Consider the following 20,066-nt stretch of genomic DNA (forward strand, 5'->3'; position numbering starts at 1 on the left):
TGCATTGGTTTGTTCCAGGTGCTGTGATTTCCTCCCAAGGACCTGCTGTTTGTAGGTTAGAAACATAGTGCTGAAGTATCTCATTGGGTCAGGCACCATCGCTGGAGCACATGGATAGGTGACATTTTGTGTTTGGACTCTGTATGTTAATTGGCCTCTGTTAATTGCCCTTAGCGTGTAGGGAATGGATACATAAATGGGTTAACATGGAACTCGTGTGAAGCTGTGATTGATAGTCAGTGTGGCCTCAAATGTGTGATATCTCCTGCACAATACCACATTACAGGAAGCAGATTTGAAAATGCTGGACAGTATAAAGTGATCCTACTCAGTGTTAAGAATTTTTAACAGAATTATTTCTGATAAGGAATTGCCTGATAAGGAGTGAGTTCAATGCCATATTGGACACTGGACTATTGCAGGCGGCCTCTTGTAGTGTACAGATATCTATCTGCCTGCAGTGGTACACTTGCTGATGCTAAAGCTGATGGCTGTAATGATTAAACGTGAAAAGAGCAGGGTCTAAAGGTTGTCACCAGACTAGTCTCGGCCACATCCAAGACCAGCTTCCATGATGGTCACGCCTTCTGCGTTAGTACTTAATTAGTACAGGTGTCAGAAGTTATGGGGAGAAGGCAGGAGAAATGGGGTTAGGAGGGAGAGATAGATCAGCCATGATTGAAGGCGGAGTAGACTTGATGGGCTGAATAGCCAAATTCAACTCCTCTTCCTCATGACTTGGTTCCAGTCCACATTTCCACATTTATTGTCTTACATTTACGGGGATGGGACCAGGACAGGAAGGCTTGAGTTATAAGGCTTGAGTTATAAGGAGAGAAATGATAGCCTTGGAATTTCTTCTCTGGAGCTTACGAGGCTGAGGGTGGCCTTACATAGGTGTATAAAATCATGAGGGGCATGGATAAGGTGCACACAGATGAGGTACCCCTTACATCCCTCCCAACCCTACCGAATTTGACGGAAAGTTTCCACTTTCTTATTTCATATCCGCCATTCCAATTTCGCCTCACATTTTTCCGCAAAACAGTCAGTAATTTTTGGGCTGATTATCAATTAATGTGCGAATTTACTTCAACAAGTACTTCTGTATGCTTAGTCAAGTCAACTCTTTCTTCATAACTTAGTCATTGTTCTTTTATTCAATACCAAGAGAATTGGGATGTGTAAGGAAAAAGCAAAATAGAAAAAACAAGACAACAATTTCATCTTTGTATTGCATAAAGTATCTCTGTTCAATAACCTTTCTATAAATAGAATATACTCATGATAGGCCTGACATTATACATCTAGTCCAAGAACTACAAACTGTTGGAAATAATAGTCTTTTTTCACAGATGAGTGGAGCACAACGCGTCTGCATTTGGTGTGCATACTTTTGTTTTGCTGAAAAGTTGCATTACGCGCCATATAATGAATTTTGATGTAAAATTCTGAATTTTGGACATCAAAATTATGAATTTGTAAAATTAAATGTTGGGAGGTCTGCCCTCGGGTGCTGTACGATTCTGTGACATGAATAGGAAAGTTTTAGAGGGATCTGGGCCAAATGTGAGCCGGTGGGACGAGCATTGATGGGGCATCTAGATCGGCATAGACATGTTGGGCCGAAGGACCTTTTTTTGCACTGTATAACTCTATGACTGTTTCTTAAAGAGAAGCCTTCTTGGAGAAAACAAGTAGCACATTATCTGTCTTTATTTTCCAAGATATTTCTGATGGCAGTAACTGGCCAAAATTAAGATTTCTACCAAAATATGTGAAATGTTCTCAGTGATGCTGTTTTATTTAAGAACTGTCACACTCAGAAAATAATTTACATTTCATCCAGTTAGTCTCTTTTGTACCATCTTCCATAGAGTGCTGCAGTTACAAGTCCTGATGACATCCCTTGCTTAGTCATGTAAAAATTATCGTCCAGCCATTCGTTGGTATCTGCACGATAAAGTTTCATCTCAGTAGCAAGTATCTCTATGTAAATATGGTAAGTGCTGAAATTTCCCCACAACTTGAAGTCAATGATGTCAGAAGCAATTGTAGTACTTTGTCCACAGGTGTCAAAAGTGGAGCCTGCACATTTCACCAAAGCACACACTTGCAGGTAAAAGGTGCCATGTACTGTGTGAAGACCATCAAAGGCTCCGAATGCATACAGATTACTGGCCTTGTGGCTATGTCGGTAAGCCAAATGGCAGCAAAGCGTGTTGGAACAGACTTGCAAATTACCTTCCTGGCCAGTCATAAGGACAAAGGTATAATTATCGTACATCATTGGTGCATGAAAGGTACCACCAGGACCATCGACTTGGGACAGCATTGTGCTTGATAAAGGCTGTAATTGTTCCATCATTACTTTTCTTTCCTGCAGCTGAGAAACAGAAGGTGCAATATAGTTGTACCTTTCAAGAAGTTCAGATGTCACCTGAGACATGGACAGCTCCCGACTGTGGATTATTGGAACTTCTGCCACCAGGAGTTTCCCCTCACTGCTTTCCACGTTGTAGTAATAGTGAGAAACGGAAGGAGTATAAATCCCACTTCCTGACATTTGCCATTCTGGGTGATGCTGATTAGCTGCAAGAAGATTGATCCTAAATGCTGTTGCAAAAGCTTGCTGGAACTCAATTGCAGATAAGAGTGGAAGTTGGTTCATCCAGGCTGTGGGAAATATAATCTGTTTCACACCATAATTCTCAATTAAACTCACTGCTGGCTCATAAAACAATATGTCAAAACATGTAAAAATACCAAACCTTCCGGCAAAAGAAGTATTAAAGGTGACGTGCTCTACTTTCTTGGGTGTGTTGAAAGCATCTTCGAAGTAAAGGTTCTGTTTATGGTATTTAGCAATTAATGAACCTTCTGCATCAAAAATTACATCAGTGTTAAACTGGTATCTTCCATCTGAGGGGCACCAAGGATCACTGTGTTCGCAGGTCTGCCTTTCTCCCATGTTTGCTACCAAGTACATCTTGTTGTTTCTTGCCAGACAACTCAGTTGATAAAGAACCTAGAAAAAATATATGAATATAGTTATGATATATTTTGTGATTTTTTTTCAGTTGATTAAAGAACAAACACCATTTTTACATTAAACTTTCTAAAGTCTCATCTCCTAAAGTATATTTATTGCAGTTATATGCTTAGCTTACAACTGTGTGGCATACTGCTCAGACATTGATTTGTTGGTCCAACTGGGATTGTTTTCTCTGGAACACTGGGAGTTGAGGGGAGACCTGATAGAAGTATATATATTATGAGATGCATAGATAGGGAAAACAGTTAAACCTTTGTCCTCGGGTGGAAATGTCAAAGATTAGAGGGCATCGGTCTAAGGTGAGTGGGACAAAGTTTAAAGGAGATACCCGAGTCAAGTTTTTAAGCATAGAGTGGTGGGTGCCTAGAGCACGCTGCTAGAGGTGGAGGTGGAGGCAGATAAGACAGTGGCATTTAAGAAACCTTCGGGTCATTATTTGAATATGCAGGGAATGTAGGAATATGGCTTGTGTGCAGGCAGATGAGATTAGTTTGCGGCATCATGTTCGGCACAGACATTGTAAGCTGAAGGGCCTGTTCTTGTGCTGTATTGTTCTAGGTTCCAGCTCAGAAAGCAGATACAGAGTTGTTTCACGAGGAAAGACAGAAAAAAGGTGCAGACATGGTTCCCAGTTTTAACTGATTAATATTGACACTAAGCAAGATTTTTCCAGTTGATAATGTATTGTGGAAGAGTTATGGAAAAAATTCACTCGGGTCATAATTCCACTTCATATTATGTCTAAGTTACCAACATGTTTATGATATTTTGTTCTGCCCATACTCTAAAATTCCGTGGAATGACACTGGACGACAGTAGCCTAGATACAATTGTTTAATTGTATTAAACAAAATTGCATCTGCACCCAGGAAGAAGCTTTCTACCTACTCCAGGAGATCCAAGATGTTTTTTCCTTCAGTAAATGTGGTTTCTCGCTGCTGTTGTGGAAGCAGCCCTCACTTGCGTTCTCTCTGTGTCCCGCAGATCTACTCACACTCTCGCTCCACCAAGATGGAACGGCAATAGTGTTTCCCTGGACTTTATCTTTCACCCCACCCAGCCTCCGCATCCAATACATAATCATATCATATCATATCATATATATACAGCCGGAAACAGGCCTTTTCGGCCCACCAAGTCCGTGCCGCCCAGTGATCCCCACACATTAACACTATCCTACACCCACTAGGGACAATTTTTACATTTACCCAGCCAATTAACCTACATACCTGTACGTCTTTGGACATTTCTGACATTTGGACGTCTGACATTTCTGCCACTTTCAAAGTGATCCTACCATCAGTCACATCTTCCCGTCCCCAGCCCTTTCCGCTTTCCATAGAGATTGCTCCTTTTGCAACTCCCTGGTTTGCTCATCCCTTCCCACCCAAATCACCCCCTCCCCAGGTACTTTCTCCTGCAACTGCATGTAATACCTGTCCATACACCACCCCCCTCATATCCAAACAGAGACACCAGCAGGCCTTCCAGTTGAGACAGAGGTTCGCATACACTTCTGCAAATCTCATCTACTGTACTCAATGCACACGATGTGGCCTCCTATACATAGGTGAGACCAAGCGAAACTTGCGTTCTGTCTGCCAAAACCTGCTGGATCTCCCAGGTGCTATCCATTTTAATTCCTCTTCCCATTCCTATACCAACGCAGATTGGAAAACCACATTGCTGAACACATGGGTTTAGTCTGCAGAGGTGATTTTGAGCTCCCCATTGCTCTGCCACGTATATTCTCCATCCCACTTCCACTCTGACCTATGATACCCACGTATGCTTGAGGAACAACCCTTCGTCTCCCACCTGGCTATGCTGCAGCCCTCAGGATGGCAGCTTCTTAAGATTTCTCTGTCACGATCAGTTACCAATCTTTGGTATTTGCTCAGCTTGTTTTTGATTTTTTGTCCTCTCGTGTCTTCCTGCTCTACTTGCTGCTTGTAACTCTTCTGCCTATATTCTCAGTCCAACTGCTTCCATTCGCTCATTAACCAGATGACCTTGTTTACTGCTGATCCGCACGGTCACCCTATGGGGGCCATCACCCTCCCGCACTATTCCTGCACTTTAGTGAGCTTCTTTTGTCTCCTTCCCAGTTCTGATGGAGTTTTCTTCCTGAAATGTTAACGATAAACCATTGAAAAAGCCTGACCTACTGGGCCTGTCCAGTATTTCCTGCTTTATTTCATATTTTAAGCAATTCTTTCCTAAAAGAGCCAGTTGAATATTTTTTTTCAATTTCTCAGGTCATTACAAGGTTTTACTGTATACAGATACACGTAACAATGATGAACCAATATCAATGCTGGCAAGTTCAGCATTTACTGCTTGTCCCTAATTTCCAGTGAAAGGTGGGGGCAACCTTGAATTGCTGCCGTCCTTCTGGTCATGGTACTCTTGTGATGCTGTTGACGCGGCAGTTCGAGGACTATGCTGGAAAGAGTGCAGAGAAGATTTAGGAGCTTGTTGCCAGGACTCGAGGGCCTAAGGTTTATGGAAAGGTTGGGCAGGCTTGAACTTTATTCCTTAAAGTGCAAAAGGCTGAGGGATGATCTTATAGAGGTATACAAAATCACGAGGGGATTAGATGGTGAATACACAGAGTTGCTACAGAGTCTTCTACCCAGAGTAGAGGAATCAAGAACCAGAGGACATAGGTTTGAGGTGAAAGGGGAAAGATTTAATAGGAACACGAGGGGCAACTTTTTCAGTCAGAGGGTGGCGGATATTATTAACAAATTAAATACAAGGTAATATTTACAAATTTCTACTCGCTGAAAGTTTTAATTGCCAGGAGCATATAGAATGACTTTCTGAAAGTTTGGATGAAAAATTATGTAAAGTGCCCAATTAAATGTCCAACTTCCTTCCCTGTGGTAGTTTTGAATCCAGAAATGCGATTTTCTAAGCTCAAGGAAGTAATTGAGTCGGGAACAATAACACCATTTAAAAGACATTTGGACAGGTACATGGATACGAAATGTTCAGAGGGATGTGGGCCAAGCGCGGGGAAATGGGACTAGCTTAGGTGAGGTATCTTGGTCGGCATGGTCGAGTTGGGCCAAAGGGCTTGTTTCTGTGCTGATTGCTCTATGACCATGATTCAAAGCCACCATATCAAACTCAAAACCAGTTTTTAAATCAAATGGTAGTACTTAACTAATACAATATACACAAAATTTCCAATGCGAACCAAATACGATCATTAAATATTGTGATATCATGAGAGGTAGAGTCATAGAGGGGAGATACATTTCCTCCCGGTGGATGCAACAAGGACTACAAACCATCATGGCTGGCAGCAAAAGACTACAAAAGCCTGCCCTGCTGACACTGATTGCTGCTGACACTGATTGCTGCTGATTGCTGCTGACACTGATTGCTGCCCAGCTGAACCAGATGAGCTGATTGCCTCAGTGAGAGAGCCAAAAGGGAAGGGAAGCAGTATATTTAAAGAGAGAGACAACGACTGGAGCAGAGAGGGAGAGAAGCAGTGTTTGAGTTATATTTTGTAAGAAGGCAGCAAGCTACAGTTTTGATTTAACTACCTGTTTTGGTTTTGTGTACCTGTCTGCAAACAATTAAGTTTACCTGTTTTTGGAAAAGACTAAATATATGGAATTTAAGTTTGAAAACAAGAACTTTTCTGTCTTCATTTCCGGCACCCACACCTTCCAACCTTCAAGAGAAAAGCTCCCGACCTCTCAAGACATCACAATATCTTTCTCCAAATTACTCTGCAAAAGCTTGTGTTAGGTTTGCTGAAGTGCTTATAATTAAGATCACAAAAGAGGTACATTACTTTATTTAGCTTCTACCTCTGTATTACTCATTTTCCTTGGATGCAAACATGGATTCCATATAACAAGCGTAGGATCTGACATGGGCTCCAAATATGGAAAAATAGAATCTCTGGTGAAATTAAATCCATAGAGACCATCCTCTGGAAAGACAATTATCTTAGCTCCCTATAATATGGATTAAACAGAATAAATTGATTCGTTAAACAATTATAAACAAAGTTCAACATTGAAATAGTACCACTATAGAGATAACAAGCAAATATTACTGTAGTGGCAAGATAGTATTAGAGTGCAAATGCTGTATTTACTTAAATGAAATAGTTACTGGTAGAACAGCTCTACTCCACTTTCAAAGGACACGACAAACTACTAATTAACTAACATTTTTGCGGCTTTGACTTATTAAGCTATATGTCAGAATGAGGCAGCTAAGACATAATGCATGCAGATGAGGAATAGATCCATGTTAATTTTAAATTGGAAGTAAGCACAAGAACAGATGAACAGAATGAAAAGGACCAGAAGTAGCTCACAGGGCTCCAGAAACCTGCTCTACCAGTGAATATGGCAGCACTTGTAGACGTCAAGCACTTTATGAGTAAAACAAAAGCTTCAGTGTAGGAAAGAACTGCCGATGCTGGTTTAAATCAAAGGTAGGCACAAAATGCTGGAGTAACTCAGTGGGATAGGCAGCACCTCTGGAGAGAAGGATTGGGTGATGTTTCGGGTCAACACCCTTCTTCAGACTAATGTCAGGGGAGTGGGCGGGACAGAGATAGAATGTAGTAGGAGAAAGTAAGACTGGTGGGAGAACTGGGATGGGGAAGGGGATGGAGAAAGAGGGAAAGCAAGGGCTATTTGAAGTTAGAGAAGTCAATGTTCATACGGCTGGGGTGTAAGCTACCCAAGCGAAATATGAGGTGCTGTTCCTCCAATTTGTGCTGGGCCTCATGCTGACAATGGAGGAGGCCCAGGACAGAAAGGGCAGATTGGGAATGGGAGGGGGAGTTAAAGTGCTGAGCAACCGGGAGATCAGGTAGGTTAAGGCGGACTGAGCGGAGGTGTTCAATGAAATGATCGCCGAGCCTGTGCTTGGTCTTGCCGATATACAGGAGTTGACACCTGGAACAGCAGATACAGTAGATGAGGTTGGAAGAGGTGCAAGTGAACCTCTGTCTCACCTGAAAAGACTGTCGGGGTCCTTGGATCGAGTCGAGGAGGGGGGAGGTAAAGGGACAGGTGTTGCATCTGCTGCAGTTGCAGGGGAAGGTACCTGGGGAGGGGGTGGTTTGGGTGGGAAAGGACGAGTTGACCAGGGAGTTGCGGAGGGAACGGTCTCTGCAGAAAGGGGAGGAGATGGGAGGATGTGGCCAGTAGTGGGATCCCGTTGGAGGTGGCGAAAGTGTTGGAGGATTATATGCTGTAAGCGACGGCTGATGGGGTGGAAGGTGAGGACAAGGAGGACTCTGTCCTTGTTACGAATGGGGGCGAGGGGGAGCAAGAGTGGAGCTGCGGGATATCGAGGAGACCCTAGTGAGAGCCTCATCTATAATGGAAGCGGGGAACCCCCTTTTTCCTAAAGAATGAGAACATCTCCGATGATCTGGTATGGAAAACCTCATCCTGCGCACAGATGCAGCGTAGACGGAGGAATTGGGAGTAGGGAATAGAGTCTTTACAGGAAACAGGGTGGGAAGAAGTGTAGATATGTTTAAAAACCCACTGATTCCCATAGCTATCTAGACTATACTTCCCACCCCTTTCTGCTTTCCGCAGAGACTGTTCCCTCCGCAACTCCCTGGTCAACTCGTCCCTTCCCACCCAAACCACCCCCTCCCCAGGTACTTTCCCCTGCAACCGCAGGAGATGCAACACCTGTCCCTTTACCGCCTCCCTCGACTCCACCCAAGGACACTGACAGTCTTTTCAGGTGAGGCAGAGGTTCACTTGTACCTCCTCCAACCTCATCTACTGTATCCACTGCTCTAGGTGACAACTCCTGTATATCAGCGAGACCAAGCGCAGTCTCGGCGATTGTTTCGCTGAACACCTCCGCTCAGTCCGCCTTAATATACCTGAGCTCCCAATTGCTCAGCACTTTAACTCCCCCTCACATTTCTAATCTGCTCTTTCTGTTCTGGTCCTCTCTGCATTGTCAGATTGAGGCCCAGCGCAAATTGGAGGAACAGCACCTCATATTTCGCTTGGGTAGCTTACACCCCAGCAGTATGAACATTAATTTCAAATATCCCTTGCTTTCCCTTTCTCTCCATCCCCTCCCCCTTCCCAGTTTTCCCACCAGTCTTATTGTCTCCGACGACATTCTATCTCTGTCGTGCCCACTCCCGACATAAATCTGAAGAAGGGTCTCAACCCGATACGTCACCCATTCCTTCTCTCCAGAGATGCTGCCTGTCCCCCTGAGTTACTCCAGCATTTTGTGTCTACCTTCGAACACAAACTTTAGTTTATTATTGCCATATGTGCCGAAGTACAGTGAAAAGCTTTTGTTTGTGTGCTATGCAGTCAAATAAAAGACTATACATTGAATGCAATCAAACTATCTACAGTGCCCAGGTAAAGGATAAAATCTGATAAAAGATGGTTCAAAGGTCTTCAATGAGGTGGATGGGAGGTCAAGACCACACTCCAGCTGATGAGAGGACCATTCAGTTGCCTGATAACTGGGGAAAAAACTGTCCCTGAATCGGGAGGGATTCATTTTTAAACTTCTGTACCTCTTGCATGATGGAAGAGGGGAGAAGAGGGAGTGACTGGTCCTTGATTATGTTGGCATGTGTGAGATGAAATCAACAGAAGGGAGGTTGGTTTGCGTGGTTCACAATTCTCTGCAATTTCAAATGGTAGGAATCTTGTCTCTGTGATGGACTGGGCTACATCTACAATTTCTTGCGGTTTTGGATAAAGCAATTCCCAAACCAGGCTGTGATGCATCCTAATAAATGCTTTCTACAGCACATCTGTAGAAGTTGGTGAAGGTTGTTGTGGACATACCAAACTTCCTCAGCCTTCTTTGGAAGTAGAGATGTTTGTGTGCTTTCTTGGCCATAGCTTCAATGTGGCTGGTCCTGGACAAGTTGCTGGTTATATTTATTTCCAGGAACCTGAAGCTTTCGACCATCTCTACTTTAGTGATGTCAATATATATCACGTATACATATGTGTATACTTATCCCTCAGAACCCCTTTAAAACTCTTTTCTCTCACTTTAAATCAATGGCATCTTGATTTTGATACCCCGACCATGGAAAAAAAGGTTCTGATTATCTACCCTATCATAATCATACAGCATATTCTTCTCTTAGGTCGCCTCCTCAGTTTTAGGGAAAACAAGCCTAGCATGTCTAATCTCTCCCCATATCTAAAATCCTCCAGCTTAGACAGCATCCTGATCTATTCTGCATTTTCTTTCATTTTTCTAAATGAGAGATGCAGTCGAAATCCAACTGACACAACTTTCCTTTTATCCCACGAATCAACCTTCTGTTTTTATATTATTTAATTTACATTTAAGCTCATTATACAAGCAAAGAAAGCTCTGTATGTCATTTCTAAAGTTCTTGCATACATAAAAAAGAAAATCTATGCAGTATGAATATTAACCTTGATTTATTATCAAAAGGTCCAAAAAATGTTCTTTCCTCCACACTAATCTTAGACTCTCCTTCCTGACAGTAATGTATCGCCATTTGTCATTGCTGGTAACCCCCTTATTCTTTCAAATGACCCTTAATGTGTCACTCTTTATGACAAACGTTGTTGCAATGCTCATTCATGGAAGCGGAGAGAACTGTCGTAGTTACAAACAGTGCCGCAGTTGGTCGAGAATCCGCCGTCGAGAATATAGATGGACCCGCCGAGAGAATAAAGGTTCCCGGCGGGGCGTCGAGACCACAGAGGGTTCAATTTGTTTCCGTCCCCCCCGCATGAGGCAACGGCGAGAAGGAAGAGGGATCATCGGGACTCTATAGCGAAGACTTTTAGACAATAGACAATAAACAATAGGTGCAGGAGTAGACCATTCGGCCCTTCGAGCCAGCACCGCCATTCAATGTGATCATGGCTGATCAGTCTCAATCAGTACCCCGTTCCTGCCTTCTCCCCATACCCCCTGACTCCGCTATCCTTAAGAACTCTATTTGGCTCTCTCTTAAATGCATTCAGAGAATTGGCCTCCACTGCCTTCTGAGGCAGAGAATTCCACAGATTTGTAACTTTGTTGGCACTCTAATACATGGCGACTCTGAATACTTGTGTAAAGTATGTAAAACAGGGGATTTCACTGTACCGTACATGATTTGGATGAGGGGATTGAATTCTTTGTGGCCAAGTTTGCAGATGATACGAAAATAGGTAGAAGGACAGCTAGTGCAGAAAGACGGACAGGTTGGGAGAGTGGGCAGAGAAGTGGGAGATGGAATATAGTGTAGCAAAGTGTGGAGTCATGCATTTTGGTAATAGGAATAAAGGATTAGACTATTTCCTAAATTGGGAGAGAATCCAGAAATCAGAAGTGCAAAGGGACTTGGGAGTGGTGGTGCAGGATTTCCAAAAAGTTAATCTGCAAGTCGAATCAGTAGTCAAGAAGGCAAGAGCAATGCTAGCAATAATTTCAAGAGGGCGAGAATCCAAAAACAGGGATGTAATACTGAGGCTCTATTAAGGTGCTGGTTAGGCCGCATTGGGAGTATTGTGAGCAATTTTGGATGCCACATTTGAGGAAGGATGTGCTGGCCCTGGAGAGGGTCTAGAGGAGGTTTACAAGAATGATGCCAGGAATGACTGGGTTAACTTATGATGAGCATTTGATGGCACTAGGCCTGTACTCACTGAAGTTTGGAAGAATGAGAGGGGACCTCGTTGAAACGTACCGAATCGTGAAAGGCTTGGATAGAGTGGATGTGGAGAGGATGTTTCCACTAGTGGGAGAGTCTAGGACTAGAGGTCATAGCCTCAGAATTAAAGGACGTTCCTTTGGGAAGAAGGAAGTTCTTTAGTCAGAGGGTGGTGAATCTGTGGAATTCTTTGCCGTAGAAGGCTGTGAAGGCCATCAATGGATATTTTTAAAGCAGAGATAGATAGCTTCTTGATTAGTACAGGAGTTAGGGGTTAGAAACAGAAAATTGGTGCAGAGGCCATTTGGCCCTTCGAGCCAGCACCGCCATTCAATATGATCATGGCTGATCATCCAGAATCAGTACCCTGTTCCTGCTTTCTCCCCATATCGCTTGATTCCGTTAGCCCAAAGAGCTACATCTAACTCCCTCTTGAATACATCCAGTGAATTGGCCTCCACTGCGTTCTGTGGCAGAGAATTCCACAGAATCACAACTCTCTGGCTAAAAAAGTTTTTCCTCATCTCAGTCCTAATGAAAAAGTTCTTCCTCAACTCAGTCCTAAATGGGATTATGGGGAGAAGGCAGGAGAATGGGGTTAGGAGGGAGATATAGTTTACCTCAGTGAGGTGTTTACCTCAATAATAAATTGGACTGGACCGAAAACACCGATGCGCTATACAAAAAGGGCCAGAGCAGACTTTATCTGCTAAGGTGACTCGGGTCCTTTGGAGTGCAGGGGGCACTCCTAAAGACCTTATACAACATGGTGGTTGCATCAGCCATTTTCTATGGAGTGGTCTGCTGGAGCAGCAGCATCTCAGCGGCGGAAAGGAAGATACTTGACAAGCTGGTCAGGAAGGCCAGCTCTGTCCTGGGTTGCCCCCTTGACTCAGTGCAGGCGGTGGGAGAGAGGAGGATGATGGCAAAGTTAACATTGCTGCTGGACGACTCCCACCCCATGCAGGACACTGTCACTGCACTGAGTAGCTTCTTCAGTGACAGACTCCTTCACCCCAAGTGCGTGAAGGAGAGATATAGGAGGTCCTTCCTTCCCGCTGCTGTGAGACTGCACAACCAGCACTGCTCCCAGCGGACGAGTCAACAGTAACAGCTAAGAAATACAATTTATCCTTGTCTTTACTTTTATTTATAATGAATGATCTCTTGCTATCCACTTTGCTGCTGTAACGCTGTAGATTTCCCCGGTGTGGGACGAATAAAGGAATATATCATATTATTATTATAGATCAGCCATGATTGAATGGTGGAGTAGGCTTGATGGGCTGAATGGCCTAATTCTGCTCCTTTTACTTATGACATGTGACAATAAACTATCAATCAATCAACTCTCTCCAATGCAAGCATATCCTGTTAGAACTGGGCAGACTATTCACGGCGTGACTTCACCTGGTTGCAGCATTTCGCATGCAAACCAATTTCTTCCCCAATCTTCAGCGCTCATAAGCTGCTCCTCTTACTTTTGAGAAAGAGTTTTTCTGCAAACCGCTGAATTTATTTGTCTAGTCCCTGATTTTGCACCAATCGGGCTTTACGCCAGAGGGAGTTTATTGGTGTACTACCTGCTTGCCCGCTTCATGCACTTGCACTTGGTAGATAGCCAGGTTTTTCGTCATGTGCCGGAGAGCCTCCTGACGTGTGGGACGGATCCACGGACTTGAATTCAACACCGACTTGTGTTCGTAGACCGCTGCAATGTAAACATCGAGCCCGCACACAGGTGCACATTGCCACACCAGGAGCAGCCACTTCACTCCATGCATCCCCGTGATTAATGCTAAATGCAGTATTGCACCAACAGAGTAAGTCTTTCCGGGTTTTGCAGGAGCTCCACTTCATTCCCCGGCGTTGGACGTTGTGAATGGTCTTTTCCCGTCTCCCTGGACACGCCTGTTGTTTTCATTGGCTTGCAGTGTTCATGGATTATACTGACCAATCACTGACCTTTTGCAACGTTGCAATTCCACGTGGATTGCAAAGTGTCCAAGTCTCACGCTGGTGAAATTAATGGTGTTTTATTTTCATTGCTCTTTGCACCAAAGATAATAGAGCTCTATTATCTTGCTTTGCACCAATGTTTAGGTCATGCTTAAGTGTACAATACAAATAACACAAAGTGCTGGAATAACTCTGCGGGTCAGGTAACATCTCCGGAGAACATGGATAGCTGACATTTCAGATCGGGCCCTTTCGTCGAATGCTCTGAGTTATACATTGCTCTTTGCACCAACGTTTAGGTCATGGAAATTTTCCAATAAAAACAACACAAAGTGCTGGAGCAGTCTGAAGAAGAGTCTCGACCCAAAACGTCATCTATGCATGTTATCCAGACTTGCTGCCTGGCACGCAGAGTTACTCCAATACTTTGTGGTTTTTGCTCAGGTTTCCACCATCTGCAGTTCCTTGTGCCTATGCAATACAAATAAGCAACACTCACCACATCTCTTAAACCTGCATATTTTTCAGAGCCAAATTACGTTTGCTCCATACCCTTCAACCCCTCCACCCTGCATATTCATGTGTCTGACATCCTCTTAAACGCCACTATCATATCTGCGTATTAAAGCTGATGATCAACACTAAGCCTCCATGCATCCTGATTTTCTTCCTGAAGTATAAAAAAATACAGATGTTGGAAGTCTAAAACTAAAAAACAGAAAATGTTGTAAATACTCAGCAGTTCAGGCTATATTTGTGGGAAGAGAAACAGAGTTCAGGTCAGTGTGTTAGACTCTGGAGAAGTATTTTTGGCCTGAAGCATTGACTTAGGGTCATAGAGTGATACAGTGTGGAAACAGGCCCTTCGGCCCAACTTGCCCACACCGGCCAACATGTTGCACCTGTCAGCATTTCGTCCATATTCCTCCAAACCTGTCCTGACCATGTACCTGTCAAACTGCATATTAAGCGGTGGGATAGTTCCCGCCTCAACTGCCTCCTCTGGCTTGTTCCCTTTGTGTGAAAAAGTAACCCTTCAGATTCCTATTAAATCTTTTTCCCTTCACCTTGAACCTATGTCCTCTGGTCCTCGATTCATCTACTCTGGGCAAGGGACTCTGTGCATCTACCTGATCTATTCCTCTCATGTTCTTATACACCTTATTCTCCTGCACTCCAAGGAATAGAGTCCCAGCCTATTCAACCTCTGCCTATAGCTCAGACCCTCTAGTCCTGGCAACATCCTCGTAAATCTTCTCTGTACCCTTTCCAGCTTGCCTTATTTAGGTTTTGGTTGTTTTAGGTTTATTATTCTCAGGTGTCATGAGATACAGTGGAAAACTTTGTTTTGCATTCTATCCAAACAGATCAGATAATACCATACATAAATACAATCAAGTCAAACTAAAGTACAATAGATAGAGCAAAGGGGGAGATGCTGAGTTTAGAATATAGTTCTCAGCATTGCAGTGCATCAGTTCCATAGACAAAGTCCAATGTCACTTTCACTTCACACAGATGCAGCCTGACCTGCTGATAATTTTCCAACTTTTTCTAACATTCTAGCTCATGTTTCTCAACTAGTCTGTTTTAATTGGAATATCCTGATCTCAAATTGTACAGCTGAAGCTCCCAAGTTATTATTGTTTTGACTGAAAATTTCCAGCTTGAATTCTAACCTAGTGACATATTAAAGGGCGTGAAGTATGCTTTCATATTTTGATCCACTGTTTGAAGTGGCAGCTATAAATCTACTTCCCATCGAACCAGATTGTATTTGTTGCTTCAAAGGAAATAAGACAGAATTGCATAAAATAAAGCATATGCCTTATGTTTAATAAAAAATATATTGTAGATGCACACTTTTAAAAATTATTAATTTTTTTGCTGAATTTAAGGGATCTCATTCTTTTTCAAAAGATTTGCGAACAAATTTGTAACCCGTAACTTGACTATAAATTAAAAAATTCTTAAAGATTTATTTCAATCGTGCAGTATAAAAGATGTTCCAAGCTTTATTATGATGTTTTCATAGGAAAGATATAAAATGAGCTAGCTTGAATTTCATTATTTTAATGTAGTTCCAAATCCATAAATTATCCTTTCAGTTAACCACAGTTTTCCATAAAATCATTATGTTCCAGATACAATACTTGTCTAAAAAAGGCAGGTAGAATAAATTATTTTCAAAATCTTACTTTGTTGTCTGGTCTGGGCTTCTGAAAATGTCATATTATTTATGCTCAGTGAGTCATGCATTTGTCAGTGAATTTCTGAGTGGGCTGGAGAGATCGAATAAATTGTAGTATTTTGACAGATTGGAGATCTGAGGCAGAAGCAGGGCCCTTGCTGATGCTCGACTTTCAATCTCCGAGATAGGTAAGAACAAAGGGTGTAAATCCACTACGTCTATTTTTTTTTCTCTTTCATTCATTAATTATTCTGCTGCATTTTACTTGGTTCAGTTTTATTTGGAGCAAAAAACAGACAATAGTGGAAATCCAAAATGATAAGAGAACATACTGGAGGCACTCAGTAGGCCAGGCAGCGTCAAAGAACCCTCATCAGAACCAGAGAATTGATTAAAGATATCTCCTCTCTTCTCTCCACCTTCTTTTCTCTACAAATCAAAGCACTTTTCCCTGTTCTGATAAAAGGCCCAAATACTCAGCCCGTTTGGCAGCCTCTGTGAAGTCAGCAACAGAGTTAATGTTTTGGGTTAGTGACCTTTCATTGAAAACTTTTTTAGCATACTTCATCAATTGCACTGCTGTTTTAAAATTGTACTTGAAATGTACTTGAAAATGTAATCTCTTTGTTTATGCCTACAGCACAGTTAGTAAGATTAGAGGCAGTGATTGTTGTATATTGTTTTCTTAAGCAGTCCCTCAGGATAGAGGAGAACTTACAAGTTACGAGACAGTCTGCTCCTTCCATCACCCGTGCATTGCCCCAGGACCCTCAATACCACCCTGAAAGTTCCTTCTCCACTGAGTGGTCACCTTGAGAGGTTTCCACAACTCAGTGGAGGTTGTTGTTGCTTCAGAGCCCCTGGTCAAATCATCAACAAAGGGGGGTTTGGCCAATGGTTTTTGTGCTGATCTGTGCAAGTTATTCAGGACTTTTACATTGTCTATCTCAGACTGCTTTATGCCAGTCATCTTCACACTGCTTTATGCCATTCATGGGAAGACGTACAACCTGAAACTCTTTAATTTTCAAGATGTCTTTAAAACTGTGAGGGGATCTGTAATTGTTTATATCTATCCAAAAGGTTTTTCCACCAAAGGTAAGTGCAAAACCAAGGCACCAAAGGAAATCAAGTCAATAACTGGCTTTATCTTGCATTACACGTTATTCCCTTATCATGTATCTGTACACTGTGAATGGCTCGATGGCTAATCGTGTATTGTCTTTCCGCTAACTGGTTAGCACGCAACAAAAGCTTTTCACTGCACCTCGGTACACGTGACAATAAATTAAACTGATCATCCAGTCTCTGAGAGTGGCAAGAATTAAGTTGAAGGAAATTGCAGACCTGCAATTATCAGGAAGTCAGATATGCACATTGCTTAGAAAGGACAAGAATTAGATTCTGTTGGGATGAGGTAAAATTGGTCGTCATTTATATGCTTTGGGATTCCATGTTTTTAACGCTGTAAAAATGTTCGTTATCATATAGGATGAAAAGTATACCACTCTTCTTTACCTTTGCATCCACCTTCCTACTGGTATGTGTAACCTCTGAGCCAATCATCAATGAAGATAAATGGAAATCTTTCAGGAAACAACAAAACAGGGACCTGGTAAGTGGTGGGGGTGTTATGGCCTGGGCATGTATGGCTGCTGAAGGTACTGGCTCACTTATCTTCATTGATGATACGACTTCTGATGGTAGTAGCGTAACGAATTCTGAAGTGTATAGAAACATCCTATCTGCTCAGGTTCAAACAAATGCCTCAAAACACATTGGCCGGTGGTTCATTCAACAGCAAGGCAATAATCCCAACATACTGCTAAAGCAACAAAGGAGTTTTTCAAAGCTAAAAAATGGTAAATTCTTGAGTGGCCAAGTCAATCACCCGATCTGAACCCAATTGAGCATGCCTTTTATATGCTGAAGAGAAAGCTGAAGGGGACTAGCCCCCAAAATAAGCATAATCTAAAAATGACTGTCCTGGCAGAGCATCACCAGAGAAGACACCCAGCAACTGGTGATATCCATGAAACGCAGACTTCAAGCAGTCATTGCATACAAAGGATATGCAGCAAAATATTAAACATGACTACTGTCATTTGCATGTCATTGCTGTGTCCCAAACATTATGGTGCCCTGAAATTGGGGGACTATATATAAACACTGCTGTAATTTCTATATGGTGAAACCAAAATGTATAAAAATGGCCTTTATCAAGATCTGACAATGTGCACTTTAACCACATGTGATTTTTTCTATTACAAATCTCAAATTGTGGAGTACAGAGGCAAATAAATAAATGATGGGTCTTTGTCCCAAACATTATGGAGGGCACTGTATGTTAGTTCACTCATTCCTGGGATCATTCTTGTAAACCTCTTCTGGACCCTCTCCAGCGCCAGCACATCCTTCTTCAGATATGGGGCCCAAAATTCCTCAGAATACTCCAAATGCAGCCTGACCAGCACCTTATAGAGCATCAGCATTACATTCCTGTTTTTGTATTCTAGTCCTCTTGAAATAAATGCGAGCAGTTCGTTTGCCTTCCCTATTACGAATTTGACTTGTGAATCCTGCACAGCACTCCCAAGTCACTTTGTACCTCCGATTTCTGGATTCTCTCCCCCTTCAGAAAATAGTCTATGCATTTTTTCCTACTACCAAAATACATGACTCCACATTTTGCGACACTGTATTCCATCTGCCACTTCTCTGCCCACTCTCCCAACCTGCCAAGTCCTTCGGTAGAGTCCTTGCTTTCTCTACAATACAAGCCCCTTGGTCACCTTGATTCCCATGTGCATGGACCTCTGGACCAGTCTATCAAGCAGGACCTTGTTAAATGCTTTATTAAAGTACATGTAGACAACATCTAACACCCTGTCTTCATCATTCCTCTTTTTAACCTCTTCAGAAAACTCAATCTATTTGATTAGACCATGTTGACCTTACCTAAAGTGCCCCTATCGTGCCTCAGCTGCTCTCCAAAATGGCCAAGCAAATCATTCAGCTGTCAAAAACAACCACAAAGATAATGACATTTAAACTAATCAGATAATATCTGATAACATAATATATTTATGATTTATTCTTGCTGCAGGTAAAAAGCTGAAATTGGTACACTTTGTTGCAATTGAAAACAAAATAAGATTTTACTTATGTGCTGACCCATCTGTTTCTATGTTTCTATGTCTGTGGAGTATAATTCCCTCATTAAATTATTATTTCAAAATTATGTGTTTTAATTTTTATTGCTTTTAATTTTACATTTAAGGTGTGATTTTGATCATTCAGCCTCGACTTTTACTCGCAAATATCAATCTTTAGTACACTCTTTGTAAAATGTTTAAAAGGCATTTAAAATATGTACTTTCTATTTCCCGATTTGCTGCCTGGGTGAAATTCATTAATGCCTTTGCTTCATCTTCCCAATGATATTGTTGTTGGACAAGAGACACTTTGAATCCATGGATTCACCTGCAAGCCATGGATGTCAGGGAAAGGGAAGTCATTGGCATGGCCTTAAAATCAGAGGCACTGAGATTTCTTTTGATATATCTTTTGAGATATCACCGAAATAATGTAGAAAAATTATGTTAAAATTTAGTATCAGCTTCAAGAACAGACAAAATGTAAACAATTTGCTGCTGGTACAACTGATTAGCATCATCTAATTTACTTGTCAACTTTAAGTGAACAAAGAGTTTATTCTAATTTGTGCTGTTAAAATGCAAGTGATTTTTTGACAACTAATTCCTATAAAACACAAACATACTGTGTTATAATTTAAATGTTTAGCTTATTTATTTGTTTAAATATACTATTCTTTTTCTCCTACTGAACAGTTTTTTCCAAACCCTTCAGTCCTTTACACCGATAGAGGGATGAATTTGGGTCGTGGCAGAAAAGAAAAACATCATGGCGGATATGGAAGCAAAATCGGGTCATTTAACAACGATCTGGAAACTAAAGACATGGTGGTTAATTATCTCCACCATGGGTAATTAATAGGCACGCATTAAATAAATGATCAGAATTGCCCGATGTAATCACAGTAGGTGCCAGAGAAGCAACTGCAGCGGTGGAAAACCAATTAATTGTGACTGTATCTGCAAACACTTATGGCGCAGTACATATTGCTTTCTTGTGGAATTGTACAGCAACATTTGCAAAAGACTTTAGTC

The 20,066-nt window shown here is 42.1% G+C and overlaps 1 protein-coding gene across 1 annotated transcript; it reads right to left on the minus strand.

Annotated features, from left to right (window-relative positions):
• Nucleotides 1-1,241: 1,241 nt before the first annotated feature.
• On the minus strand, nt 1,242-13,589 carry btd (biotinidase). The gene is made up of 3 exons (XM_078427901.1): nt 13,310-13,589; nt 6,886-7,035; nt 1,242-3,028 (listed from the first exon to the last, which is right to left on the minus strand). Exons 1-3 carry the CDS (start codon nt 13,508-13,510, stop codon nt 1,850-1,852), a joined length of 1,530 nt encoding a protein of 509 aa, XP_078284027.1. The 5' UTR covers nt 13,511-13,589; the 3' UTR covers nt 1,242-1,849.
• Between the last annotated feature and the right edge of the window lie 6,477 nt (nt 13,590-20,066).

This window comes from Rhinoraja longicauda, chromosome 2, assembly GCF_053455715.1.
Source record: "Rhinoraja longicauda isolate Sanriku21f chromosome 2, sRhiLon1.1, whole genome shotgun sequence".
Classification (NCBI taxonomy): Eukaryota; Metazoa; Chordata; class Chondrichthyes; order Rajiformes; family Arhynchobatidae; genus Rhinoraja; species Rhinoraja longicauda.